Here is a 15,040-nt window from a genome sequence, read left to right as displayed (position 1 = left end):
AAATATCAAATAAACGACTTTTTTCCTCCCAAATCTGTGTTGTTTTGAGGTTTATGTGTGTGTTTCTGTTTCCAGAAGATATATTGATTTGATAAATGTTATATTTGTGTAAATATTTCATCATTTGTGTGCATCCCTCAGCTTGTTTCATCTATAAATGATGGACTTTTGCTTTAAATTACATCTCAGAAAAAGACTTGCCATCATATGGGCCCTGCAGCCCTAAAAGCAGACTAAAAGCAGGGAGCAGGAAATCTTGTACATTTGTGTTTTTGGTGCACTCACACATCTTTCATACAGAGAATCTCCTCAGTGTTTGTGTAATTCTGCGTTCACAAGTTAATGACCAAACACACGTTTATAAAAGTTCACAATGTTGCTGAGGATGACATAATGTGAAAACATTCAGTCAATATTTCCAATAGGTTAAACATATATATATATATATATATATATATATATATATATATATATATATATATATATATATATATATATATATATATATATATATATATATATTATATGGATTATAGATATATAGTAGAATATACATATAAACACCTTATATTTATAAAAAAAAAAAACTTAAATTTCTAAAAAAGTAGTAATAGAGTTTCTAAAAGTTGTAGTAATAGAGATTTGGGCTCAGATATTAATAGGAAGTAATGTGTTGTAGACATGCAAGTCATCATGAACTGGATTAAAAAGTTTCTCAAAATTGAGAGAGAGAGAGAGAGAGAGAGAGCAGATATAGTGGAAAGTGGAAAAACATGGGAGTAATGTATCAGTAAGTCATGACTGCAACAGTAAGTGGCAAAAAAAGCCAAACACAAAAGACTTTTATTTTGGCGTGGCGTGTGACGTCATCATGCGGCGCCGCTTCAGCGCTGAGATTCAACTGAAGAAAGGTTTGTGTTTTAAAACGTTCACAGATATAAACCGATTTAAAGTTAAAGTGCTAAAGTTTTAGGTTTTATATACGATGCTAAATTATGTTCCTGTTGTTGGAAATATTATTTTAACCCCTTATACAACGTAGTGCTATTTTATTCTCAGTAACCGAGGGCTATTGTTTGTATAAAGTAATAGAAAAGTGTGTAATAGGTGTTTTAAAGAAACGTTTTACCGGATTTCTTTTTGTTAAATACTCTCATATAAAGAAACTGTTGAAGCAAGTGTTGAAGAGAAGTTATTTTGTTTCTGTTCATTGTTTTGTACATTTTAAACAGGATAAAGTGTCCAAACGCAGAGAAAAACTCCTGCTGAAGCGACTGATCTCCACACTGTTATAAAGATGGCGTTTATTAAAGAGGAGAGTGAAGATATGAAGATTGAAGAAACATTCACAGTCAAACAGGAAGATCTGCAGGAACAAACAGGTTGATTTTCATTCTCAAAGACCAACTCAGTCATTTGATGCTCATTCAGATATATTTTAATAATAAGAATACTAAATTAAATCCATCTTGAAGCCCTGAGTGTGCTGCCTAGTTCTCCTAAATGCACATAAGCACTCATTGAAAGACAGGAATGAGTTTATTTCATCACTTGTTCTCATGTCTTTTGTCATTCTTTTTATGTATTATTAGTCTCCCATCTTCTCTATTTTCTTAAGGTATAGAGGAAAAGTTGGTTTTATATTCACACATTCAGACTTTCCACTTAATAGTATAATTTCATAAAAGTATTATTTGCAAAGTCTAAATAGCGAAATCATATCAGCAGCCAATGAAACACACCTGAAACTTGTCTATAGCACTTGTTCACTGCTGCTCTTATAGTTGTGTAAATTGCTTCCTTGTCCTCATTTGTAAGTCGATTTGGATAAAAGCGTATGCTAAATGACTAAATGTAAATGTAAACGTGCTCCATGTATTTACTGCTGAGGACATCGACCTGGACAGATTATTGTGCATAGATTTAGTTTATTATAGTTTTTAAAACATTTGTTCGAATTGTTTTATTTTTTTTTATTTTTTTTAAAGGTTATTTTGGAAAAAAAGTGTATGCATATAAGTAAAGCTTGCTTGTTTTTACTCCATATTTAAAATCTTTTGCTAAGAAATATCTAAAATATTATTATTTTTATTATCATGATGATACCCAGCTATACCTCTCTTTTCACCCTGATGATCCCTCGGTTCCAGCTTGCATTTCAGCCTGCCTGTCAGGCATTTCACACTGGATGAAAGATCATCATCTTCAGCTTAACCTCACGAAAACGGAAATGCTTGAAGTTTCTGCCAACCCGACTCTACACCATAACTTTTCAATCCAGATGGATGGGGCAACCATTACTTCATCCAAAATGGTAAAAAGCCTTGGAGTAACGATTGATGACCAACTGAACTTCTCTGACCACATTTCTAGAACTGCTCGATCTTGCAGATTCACACTCTATAACATCAGAAAGGTCCGACCCTTCCTATCTGAACATGCAGCTCAACTCATTGTTCAAGCTCTTGTTCTCTCCAAACTGGACTATTGCAACTCTCTACTAGCCGGGCTTCCAGCTAATTCTATCAAACCTCTTCAGCTGCTTCAGAACGCAGCAGCACGAGTGGTCTTTGATGAACCCAAAAGAGCACATGTCACTCCGCTACGCACCTGTTTGCACTGGCTGCCAGTTGCTGCTCGCATCAAATTCAAAGCTTTGATATTTGCTTACAAAGCGACCTCTAGCTGTGCTCCTTCGTATCTGCTCTCACTTCTGCAGATATATGTGCCCTCCAGAAACTTGCGTTCTGTGAATGAGCGTCGCCTCGTTGTTCCATCCCTAAGAGGGAAGAAATCACTTTCCCGAACTCTCGCATTCAATCTGCCCAGTTGGTGGAATGAACTCCCTAACTACATCAGAACAGCCGAGTCACTTGCTGTCTTCAAGAAACGACTAAAAACTCAACTGTTTAGTCTCCACTTTCCTTCCTAATCTTAACTGCCTCTCTGGCTATACCACTAACTGTACTCTCTCAAAAAAAAAAAAAAAAAAAACTTTACTAATGCTTTGCTTCTTAGACTTTACACACCTGAAACTTGTCTGTAGCACTTGTTCACTGCTGCTCTTATAGTTGTGTAAATTGCTTCCTTGTCCTCATTTGTAAGTCGCTTTGGATAAAAGCGTCTGCTAAATGACTAAATGTAAATGTGAATATTATTAATTTATTATTGTATTATTAAATTAATTTTTTTTTTTTGATAGGACAAATTAAAATCTTTTCCATCTGGGCCATTTGAAAAATTCCTTAGCATTTAGCCCTTTATGAGTCTAGAATTTTAGTCATAATGGTCTTAAAAAGACTTAAATTTAACTTGGTGAAACCTGCAGAGTCCCTGGTTTAAAGTATGTCAATAAACGTGGATGCCCCCAATATTAAATATGCTGAATGAAATGGACACTAAAATAATTAATTGTTATAAAACATTGTACAGTATTCTAAACCATATGATGATGTTATGGGATGACGTGAGACAAAACTAACAAATTATAGTGGAACAATAACATTTAGCATTGCAATTACCAAAAATGGCCAACAAACTAGTCTAAAAATGACTTTTGCTGCTTAAGAAATGGATTACAGCATGCTGATGATATGCAAACATATGAGTGTAAAGTTCGTCAGTATTGACTATATTCTTCACGTACCAGCAGGCGCCGCCATTGGAATCTTTTTGCTTAAGACTTTTTTAAAAAAATGAATTTTTAGATCCTAAAAACAGTGTTATGCTGCTTAGGCATGGGACGATTTTCAACAGTTTTCAAGGTCTACCACAGTTTAAAAAAAAGTTGAGGTTTTAAAATATTTTCTGCTGTACCGTTCCTACGTTTTTTTACAATTTGTTTTAAGTTTTTCAGGATAACAATATCTCCAGCAGAAAAGATATCCAAAGATGCCGTTTTAAATTGTAAAGAAATCTGTGTTTATGAAACAAATGAAGACAGCTGAAGTCAATGATTCATTTGAATGATTTAGCCTGACATGTTTACTGCTCCAAAATACTTTTGAAAGTTTCTTAAAAGAAAATATATTGTGTTCAAAGGGGAAAAAAATTTTGTTTTTTACCCAGACATTTAAAAAGAATATATTTTAGAGCAGTAATCACAGTACTGTATATTTTTATTCAAGGTTATCATACCTTCAGAATCTTATACTGCCCATGCCTAATGCTGCTTGATGTTACAAAGTCATATTTTCTAATTTTATTGTTTTTCTTTGTATAGACATGAACACACTTGTTTATAGAGCAAGTAGCCGTTTATTATTCCTGGTCATTTCTCCAATAGGCAATAGGCCCCGTTTCAAAAAAGGAGGTTAAGTGAAAACTCAAACTATTTTAACCCTGAAATGAGAGAAACTCTGGGTTTTCCATTTCAAAATGACAGGTTTGTCAAACTGGACAAAGCAGGGTAAGTGAAGCCTGTTTCTGAAAGAGAGGTAACTTTAACTCCGAGTCAGTTACCGTGGCATCTTACTCCGTGAACTTAACCTGGTCAGTAGCAGGTTTTATTCTCTAAACTCTTGAGTTTCCCTCGGTCTCCTTTCCTTTTTTAAAAATGAAGCAATATTTCTCGCGTAGCCTTACGTTTCCAGCCACCTATTTTATGTGTATTTTGGATAGGCTATGAGCATAAAAATAATCGGTTGATGGAAACGTCATGATGCACATAACTTAATTTAGTTTATTTGCACTAGCTTGATATGAAATAATTTGTCCTTTTATAAATGCTTTCAGACTATCCCATAGAATGCTATAACTTATCTCTGGGGATTTGTTTGTCTCAAGGAAGAAATCAATTTTAGCATCAATAAATTTTACAAAATCGTCGTCTGCCAAGAGTCTTGAGTTAAACCGCCATGTACGTTGGGGGGTTACATTGCCTGGAAAACATAGCTTTAGTGAGATTGGACAATGGTCCGAAATAACAATACTACCATACTCTACTTCTGACATTAAGGGAAGTAACTGCTTGTTCAGGAGAAAATGGTCAATACTGGAATAGGTATGATGCACAGGTGAATAGAAGGAAAATTGCTTGGAAGATGGATATTTAAATCTCCAGGGGTCACTTACACCAGGGGTGTCCAAACTCGGTCCTGGAGGGTCGGTGTCCTGCAAAGTTTAGCTCCAACTTCCTTCAACACACCTGCCTGGAAGTTTCTAGTAAACCTAGAAATAGCTTGATTAGCTGGTTCAGGTGTGATTAATTGGAGTTGGAACTGAAATATGCAGGACACCGGCCCTCCAGGACAGAGTTTGGGCACCCCTGACTTACACCATATGTCTGGAAGGAGTTGATACATTGTGCTGGCTGACTTAATGTATTACTCAAAGAGCTAGAGCGGTCCAAAATTGGGTACAAAACACAATTTAAATAGCCTCCTAAAATTAAATTATGTGTCAAGACTAGGAAAAATTGAAAGTAAATCACTGAAAAATTCCAACTGGTAAAGTTTTTTCTTTACTACACCCATTTTATAGAGGGCTGTCGAAAACATTTATCAGAAGCATGCGAAAGGTATCTGTGGGTTTTGTATGTAGGGGGATGTGTGGGAGAGAGAGAGGAAAGAGCAAAAAAAAAAAAAGAGGGTGATGATCGCACACACACTTCTAAACACGAAACAACACAATATTGAAACCTTGCGTGTAAACTTGCACACGCTTCCAGCTACTCCTACTCTTCACTAGCTTACCATGTGGGACCTTACATATTAAACAAAACAATTTGAACAGCTCTTGATGTTTTACTACAAAGCTACCCCCTTATTGACAAAATATGTCAAAATATGAATATGTGCAAACTTTAAATGTGCAAATGTTAAATAGTGCAGTGATTGTGAGGAGTATAAGTTAGAGGAGTGTGGGGGGTGTATTCGGGGGGCAAAAGAGTCAGTGAGGGGCAGAGCTCAGAAGGAAGACAGCTCTGGGGAAAAAGCTGTTCCTCAGTCTGCTGGTTTTTGTCCGGGGGAGCCTGAAGCGCCTGCCGGAAGGCAGGAAAGAAAACAGTCTGTGAGCAGGGTGAGAGGTGTCCTTAAGAATACTGCATGCTCGGTGCAGACAGTGTTTCTTCTGGATGTCCTCAATGGCTGGCAGTGTAGTCCCTGTGATGCGTTGGGCAGTTTTCACCACCCGCTGCAGTGCCTTACGCTCAGCAACAGAGCAGCTTCCATACCAGACTGTGACGCAGTTGGTCAGGATGCTTTCTATTGTGCAGCGGTAGAAGTTCACCAAGACGGCTGATGAAAGCTGGTTCTTCTTAAGTTGCCCCAAGAAAAATAGGCGCTGATGAGCCTTCTTGACCAGGCTGGAGGTGTTGGTGGTCCAGGAAAGGTCCTTTGAGATGTGGGTCCCCAGGAACTTGAAGGATGAGACAGGCTCAACGGCCATCCCATTAATGTGGATGGGATCATGTGAGCCTGTTCGTCCCTTCCTGAAGTCCACAATGAGCTCCTTGGTCTTGTTGGTGTTAAGGAGCAGATTATAGTCAGTGCACCAAGTGGCCAGATGCTATATCTCCTCCCTCTAGGCAGTCTCATCATTATTGCTGATTAGACCAATCACTGTGGTGTCATCTGCAAATTTGATGATGGTGTTGGATCTGTTCACAGGCCTACAGTAGATGGTAAAAAGGGAGTAGAGGAAGGGGCTCAGCACGCAGCCCTGTGGTACACCAGTGTTGAGTGTGACGGTGGGGGAGCAGATGTGGCCTGATCTAACATTCTGAGGTCTGTTAGTCAGAAAGTCCATAACCCAGTTGCAGAGAGACGTGTCGATATCCAGGTCTCTGAGTTTGATCAGTAACTTAGAGGGTATGACAGTGTTGAATGCTAAGCTGAAGTCAACAAACAGCATTCGTGCATAAGTGTTTTTATTGTCCAGGTGTGTGAGTACAGAGTGCAGTGCTATGGAGACGGCATCTTCTGCGCTCCTGTTGCCACGGTAGGCAAACTGATGTGGGTCCAGTGTGGATGGCAGAGAGTCTTTCAGATGTGCCAGGACCAACCGCTCGAAGCACTTCATGATGATGGGTGTGAGTGCTACAGGGCGGTAGTCATTCAGGCATGTTGGGCTGGAGTGTTTGGGCACTGGCACAATAAAGGTAGTTTTAAAGCATGTTGGCACAGTTGCTAGGTTAAGTGACAGGTTGAAAATGTCTGTGAATACCCCAGCGAGCTGTTCTGCACATGCTTTGAGGATGCGCCCAGGGATACCGTCTGGTCCAGCAGCCTTACGCACATTGATCCGACTCAGTGCGGTGTAGACTTCTGAGGAGGTGAGTGTGATAGGTGAGTGGTCAGTTGAGGTAGTGTTCCTGGTGTAGGGTTCTGTATTGTCTCTTTCAAAGCGGGCATAAAAGTCATTTAGCTCGTTCAGGAAGGAGACATTTGTGGCTGTGGGGGTGGACTGGCTGGGTTTGTAGTTGCTGATGGCCTGGATGCCCTGCCACATGCGCCGAGGATCAGAGTTGGAAAAGTGCTCCTCTAGCTTTAGCTTGTAGCAGTGCTTGGCCTTTTTGATGCCCCTCTTCAGATTAGCCCTGGAAGTGCTGTAGGCCTGTGCATTCCCTGATCTGAAGGCAGTGTTGCGTGCCTTCAGCAGGAGGCGCTCCTCCTTGTTCATCCATGGCTTTTGATTTGGGTATGTGGTGATCTGTTTCTGGGTTGTAACACTGTCTATGATGGTGTTGATATATTCCAGAACAGAGGAAGTGTAACTATCAATGTCTGTGTGAGAGCCACATGTGGCCTGGGAAGCAAACCTACTCCAGTCTGTGTGTTCAAACCTGTCCTGGAGTGTGGAGTCCACCCCCGCTGGCCACACTTTGATGGTCCTTACTGATGGCTTCACACGGTTAATGCGGGGTGAGTACTTGGGGGTCAGGAACAAAGAAAGGTGATCTGATTGACCCAAGTGGGGGAGGGGGGGTGGGGGTCACAGCATATGCTTCAGCCATGTTTGTGTAAACTTGGTCTAAAGTTTTGTTTCCCCTTGTGTGGCAGAAAATGTTTTGATGGAATTTGGGGAGCACTGTCTTTAAGTTTGAGTGATTAAAATTCCCCGCAACAATATATATAACGAAAAGGGAGTAAATTTGCCCAGAGTGTTTTAAGGGTTTTTTTCAAAGCATTTTCCCAGAATATGTCAAAATAAGATGTCCCCGAATATCAGTCAGTTTGCTGAAACACCGAGAAAGTTTTGGCCAAATTAAGCCTCAAAATAACCCCAGAATGGATGAAAATAACCCAACAGCACACAAGGGAAAAGGTGCACATTCCAGCCTTTTTGCAGATGCTGTACCGGTGTGTCTCATGTCTGCGAGGCAAATATTCAGCTGTTTGTTCAGCTGTTACCCCAGAACTTTTTTTTTGATGCGTTTACCAGTCAGACACAGTATTAACAAGTATTCCCTGTCTGCTTTACAAATTTTAGAAAAACATTTTATTGTAATTATGAATATATACAAATAAAAATATTCCATTTACAGCGTTCAAATCTCTCTTATCCATATGACCAAAATTACTTTTATAATTAATTATGTAAGAAACTCTGAAAACTGGTCGGACGCAGTGTCAAATTACTAAAACTTTTATGTTAAGCGGCTTTGACACAATTTACATTGTAAAAGCACTAGATAAATAAATATGGATTGAATCTGCTTAAATGTGAATGTTAATGGACCAAACAAAATATGATCTGATTTATTTTACATTTAATTTGCATCCAAATTACAGTGTGTAGCCAATGTTTCCAGTGTCTTTTCACTTTTCAGCTTATGATGAGAGTTTTTAAGACTAAATGAAAACTAATGTTTTATTTATTTATTTTAGACCTAATTGAAGAGAATGAGGGGAGTTAAGGGTATTTTGAGAAGGAGAGACAATAATCATTTCAACTGCACTCGGTGTGGAAAGAGTTTTGGAAGAAAAGGCGATCTTAAGATTCAAATGATGATCCACATTGGAGAGAAACCATTCAATTCAGTATTTTGTTTTCCTTTTAAGAATAAAAACCTTCATTTAAAAACTGCACAATGTGTTTAATTGTGTTATCTTTGACTAATGTTTACATTTGTTTGATGATCTGAGACCGTAAAGTGTTAGAATTCTGCACTGCATTCGTTACATGCAGATTACTAACCTTTAGAACATTTGTCATTTAAACGTGCAGATTTAAGGCTATATGCAGATGTTTTTTTTTCTGACAGATTTACTTGTCAGGCACAGAATGAGAAAGCATTCCCTAACTGCTTTACAAGTTTTACAAAAACATGTTGTTTTGTTTTGATTATGAATATATACAAATAAAAACTGGCCATTTACAGCTTTCAAATTTATGTCTCATCTATATGACCAAAATGATCTGGGATTAATCATATAAGAATCTGCTTAAATGTGTATGTGTGTAATGGACCCCAGGAGGTTGATATGACAAGATCAATCTAAATATGATCTGCTATGTTTTTACATTTATTGTGCATCAAAATTAAGGTATGTGTAGCCAATGTTTTTAGTGCCTTTTCACTTCAGCTTTTGATGAAAGTTTTAATGATTTACTAAAAACTGAACTTTTTTTATTTATTTCAGACCTAATTAAAGACTATGAGGAGAGTAAAGAAGAGGAACACGATGTCAAAATTGAGGACAAAGTTCATTTAAAGACTGATGGTATTTTAAAAGTGAGAGACAAGAGTTGTTTTACCTGCATTCGGTGTGGCAAGAGTTTCAGCCAAGCATCATACCTTACTAAACACATGATGATCCACACTGGAGAAAAGCCATTCACATGCCCTCAGTGTGGGAAGAGTTTCAGCCAATCATCATACCTTACTAAACACATGAATATCCACACGGGAGAAAAACCATTCACATGCCCTCAATGTGGGAAGAGTTTCAGCAAATCATCATCGCTTTATAGACACATGAAGATCCACACCGGAGAAAAACCATTCACATGCACTCAGTGTGGGAAGAGTTTCAACCAATCATCATTCCTTAATCAACACATGAGGATCCACACTGGAGAGAAACTATTCACATGCCCTCAGTGTGGGAAGAGTTTCAACCAATCATCAAACCTAAATCAACACATGATGATCCACACTGGAGAGAAACCATTCACATGCCCTCAGTGTGGGAAGAGTTTCAACCAATCATCAAACCTAAATCAACACATGATGATCCACACTGGAGAGAAACCATTCATATGCCCTCAGTGTGGGAAGAGTTTCAACCAATCATCAAACCTAAATCAACACATGATGATCCACACCGGAGAAAAACCATTCACATGCCCTCAGTGTGGGAAGAGTTTCAGCCAATCACCATACCTTACTAAACACATGATGATCCACACTGGAGAAAAACCCTTCACATGCCCTCAGTGTGGGAAGAGTTTCAGCCAATCACCAGACCTTACTAAGCACATGATGATCCACACTGGAGAGAAACCATTCACATGCCCTCAGTGTGGGAAGAGATTCAGCAAATCATCATCGCTTTATAGACACATGAATGTCCACACCAGAGAAAAACCATTCACATGCACTCAGTGTGGGAAGAGTTTCAGCCAGTCATTATACCTTACTAAACACATGATGATCCACACTGGAGAAAAAACATTCACATGCCCTCAATGTGGGAAGAGTTTCAGCAAATCATCATCGCTTTATAGACACATGAAGATCCACACCGGAGAAAAACCATTCACATGCACTCAGTGTGGGAAGAGTTTCATCCACTCATCCCACCTTAATAGACACATGAAGACCCACACTGGTGTGAGAGAGTATATGTGCTTGGAGTGTGAGAAGACTTTTATTACAGCTGCAGAATTTAAACGGCACCAGAGGATTCACATTGGAGAAAAACCGTACAAGTGTTCACTCTGCAGTAAGAGGTTTACTCACTCAGGAACCTTGAAAACACATAAGAGGATTCACACTGGAGAGAAACCGTAGACATGATCAGTGTTTACAGAGTTTCACTCATTCGGGGCAGCTTAAGAAACACATGGGATGGTTTCTGGTATAGCGTCGACACGTGTAGCAGCATAGAAAGAGCGCTCCCATACACACTGGTATTAATTCTCCTTTTTACATTATAGATGATAACCTAAACCATATTTAAATAACATGGAGGGGGACAAAAACAAAAAGGCTCGGACAAAACAACTATTAAAACTTGAAAAAAACGAGACCTCAACAGAAGCGGAGCAGCAAGTTGGAGAATTGGAGGAGAACATTGCTGAGATATAAGAAATGCTCGATCAATCCATCCAAATTCAGAAAACTTACAAGAGAAACCGTTAGATCGAGAAACATGCTCCCGTAGAAATAATATTCAGATCTTTGGAACCCCGGAAGGAAGTGAATGGAATAATATCCAAGACTTGGTGGAAACGATTTTCATCACTTGACAAATTGGACCTTAAAATCCAACATGTCACCGGGCACTCGGACCAAAACCACCCACTGACGCCACCCTAGATCAGTGGTGGTATTCTTCCTGGAATACAAAATGTAGGACCTGGTCCTCTGCTCTGCATGAAGAAAGTAATACACTGGAATGAAAAAAGGATTTTCTTTGACCAAGACTACCCACCTGAGATCCAACAGAAAAGATGGGCGTTCGCTCCAATAAGAAAAATTCTGAAAGAAAAGAGGATTAAGTTCCAAACACCATCGCCGGCGAAACTTAGAATCTTTCTGGAAAACAGGCCCGTCATGTACAATTCGATGACGGAAGCATCAAGAGATCTGAAAGAATAAGGACTGATAAACAGCAAAGAAGAAACTATTATAGGAATCTCTGAGAAAGTGAAACAAAGACCTTGGCAAAAGGTTGGAGTGACATCGAAGAAAAGTAAGGAAAAAAATTTCAAAGGGACAACACTAGCTCCGTTTGAAAGAAGGGTAAAACCTGACAGATCCTAACAAAGAACTCTGAGAGCCTGGTAAAACTTCTTGACTTGATTCACCAATGATGGACATTTAAATCATTTGAATGAAGAATAGTATTTAACCGAACTGACCAACGACACAAGATGAACTATTAAAGCACACCAAGACTCATTGAGTATTTGAGTAACATACTGGTAGGAAGACATAAAGGGATTCTAATTTATACACTTAAAATCCCTTGCTATAATTAGAAAGTAGAAATATTTAACTTGAAAACCTAGCCAGAAATACAAGAATATAATATTGCCAGATATGGGCGCTGAATATATTCGTTAACATTTTTTTGTGCAATAGGAACAGTAAGGAGGGGCCCTTGAGAGAAGGAAGGCTTTCCCCTCACAGTAAGAAGTTATTTTAAAGAGCCCATATTATGGGTTTTTGAAAATGCCCTTCCATGTAGTGTGTAACACAGCTGTAAGTGAAGTAAAATTTCCAGCTAAGGCTTAAATCTGTAAGTGTACAGTGTTTAAAACTGTTGATTCATCTATAAAAGAGTCAACTCATAGTGCTTCAAACGAGTCGTCTTGATAACGAGTCATTAGGTTTTTCGCGATGACACAGCTACGAAACACAAGTAGTTGCATGCGCTAACCCGTGAGATTTGAAACCTGCGGCCCCGCCCACTAACACAGTAAAAAAGCCACACTCACACACACACAGACGCTGGTCGAATGAAGTCACGCTGTGCAGATGGATATTATTGACAGTCTCTACCCAAAAATGAAAGCTCAGCATTATAACCCACCCTTTAGCAGTTCGAGTGCCTCTGGAAACTACATGCTTACAAAGAAGATTTCATCGGCCGTTTGTTAAAGGAAGGATCAGAAAAGACTACTGATGGAATATGTCAGAACATGGATCAGTGCATCATGCATCAGTTTCTTCCCCCATTTCACAAGTGTAAGTACGTGCGATTAAAATTGTTGCCTCGTTTACTCTAGCTTGCATTTAGTTGTGTTTTGTTACTTGTAACCGTGTGTACTGTATCAGGTTCTCTTTGTATTCTCATATCACGTGTAAAGCCACGTTGAAAACGTGACGCATGCCGATTTATTTACGGATCGTCAGCTGTTCATACACACGTGCAAAGGTCAAGTTTCAAAATAGTTCAGCTCAGGTTCGAGGTGAGGTGTCTAAATTGCACCCATCAAGCTGAACTGGAGCTTTAGGCGAATGGTGATCACACCGGCCTCAACCCGAAAGTGCATTTTCTGTTTTTGAATGTTTTGGTGTTGTGTTCTCTGAGGAAAAGAGTGTAATGTGTGTGTGTGTGTGTGTTGTGTCCTCTGAGGAGGAGGGTTATGTGTGTGTGTGTGTGTGTGTGTGTGTGTGTGTGCGTGTGTGTGCGTGTGTGTGTGTGTGTGTGTAAAAAGAGCAGGTAGAGTGTGACAGGCTAGGAGATCTCCCCAGTTCTTGGAGTTTTTGCTCAATAAAATAGTTAGTCATCTGTATTTTCAAGTCCATCGTCTGTGTTTACATTCACCCACTGAAAGCCAAAATCCACGCCTTACACTATGAAGCGTGTATGCACTGTGACTACTTTTATATTGTTGATTAGCTGCTGGACATTTCATTCTGTCTCGCGCTGAAGGCTGTCACTGTCGACCAATCGCAGCAGGCTGACATCGGTCCAATCAGCGCAGATTAGCTTCGCGCTGAGGAGGGGGTTGGGAACAAATGAATCGCTGAACGATTCATATGGGAGTCGCTGGGATAATTAGGTAAAAATAAATGCAGATTATAAGACCATGAAAGTGTTTTTTGACCTTGCATGCATATTAGACTGTTGTTGGAGACCCTTACAACCTAAATATGACCCTATTTCATTCGATTTAAGGTCTTCTTTTCCTCATATAATAATGGTTGTAAATGAGGAGTAATGACATTAATCTCAAATAAAATCAACTTCAAACTAATTTCTAAGATTACTGAAGTAGAATGACGATATAACCTAATTAAAGGAACTATCGACCAATACGAAGGTACATTAGTCAATATAAATAGACCACCTGAAAAAGACAAAGTATTTCTCAAAAAATATTTACTATTATAGCCAAGGAGGCGTCAGGTACGTTGATCTGTGGGGGAGACTGGAATGTACAACTTCAGCCTAAATTGGACTCATCTTCTAATAAGCAAATCAGTCAAGAAACTAGACAAATAAGATATATGATGAAAGAATTAGGCTTAATAGATGTATGGAGAGACATATAACCTCTTAAAAAAGAATATACTTCTCTTCTGCCCACATGTCTCATTCTAGAATTGATTATTTTTTTATATTTGGATCAGATCAACATAAAATAAAAGACTAAAATAGGAACAAGGGACATCTCAGACCATGCAGGAGTATATTTAAAGAGCCCATATTATACATGAAATAGGGTCATATTTAGGTTGTAAGGGTCTCCAACAACAGTCTAATATTCATGCAACGTCAAAAAACACTTTGATGGTCTTATAATCTGCATTTATTTTTACCTAATTATCCCAGCGACTCCCATATGAATCGTTCAGCGATTCATTTGTTCTCAAACCCCTCCTCAGCGCGAAGCTAATCTGCGCTGATTGGACCGATGACAGCCTGCTGCGATTGGTTGACACGGACAAGGCTTCAGCGCGAGAGTGAAATGCCCAGCTGCTAATCTACAATATAAAAGTAGTCACAGTGCATACACGCTTCATAGTGGATTTTGGCTGCCAGTGGGTGAATGTAAATACAGACGATGGACTAGAAAATACTGATGACTAACTATTTTATTGAGCAAAAAGTTAAAGAACTGGCGAGGAGATCTCGCGTCGCAGTCTACTTGCTCTTTTCACACACGCACCCGCACAAACACACACACAGGGCCGGCACGTCCATAGAGGAGACCTAGAGCAGCAGAATAGAGAGGGGGCGGCGCTCAGTTATATCCGCGAATCGCTCCGTTATATCCGCAGCGCTCAGTTATATCACCAAGCCCACACACACACGACACACACTACAATCCTCCGCGAGGACATGACACACATGCCTAGAGTGCCAGTTCAGCTTGCTGGGTGCAATTTATACACCTCACCTCGAAAACTGAGCTGAAC

The 15,040-nt window shown here is 39.2% G+C and overlaps 2 protein-coding genes across 2 annotated transcripts in view; one reads left to right on the top strand and one right to left on the bottom strand.

Annotated features, from left to right (window-relative positions):
• The window catches only part of LOC130222054 (oocyte zinc finger protein XlCOF6-like), a 129,694-nt gene that overhangs the window by 48,135 nt on the left and 66,519 nt on the right, over positions 1–15,040 (bottom strand). The window lies entirely within an intron of this gene.
• Positions 9,704–11,048, top strand: LOC130222639 (gastrula zinc finger protein XlCGF57.1-like; the record flags this gene model as incomplete). Its single annotated transcript, XM_056455170.1, has 1 exon — positions 9,704–11,048. A coding segment is annotated over one exon (1,254 nt), but the record flags the coding sequence as incomplete, so codon positions are not given.

The sequence above is a fragment of the Danio aesculapii genome, chromosome 4 (assembly GCF_903798145.1).
Source record: "Danio aesculapii chromosome 4, fDanAes4.1, whole genome shotgun sequence".
Lineage (NCBI taxonomy): Eukaryota > Metazoa > Chordata > Actinopteri > Cypriniformes > Danionidae > Danio > Danio aesculapii.
Note: the sequence above shows the minus strand (reverse complement) of the source record. Positions and strands in the feature narration are given on the sequence as shown.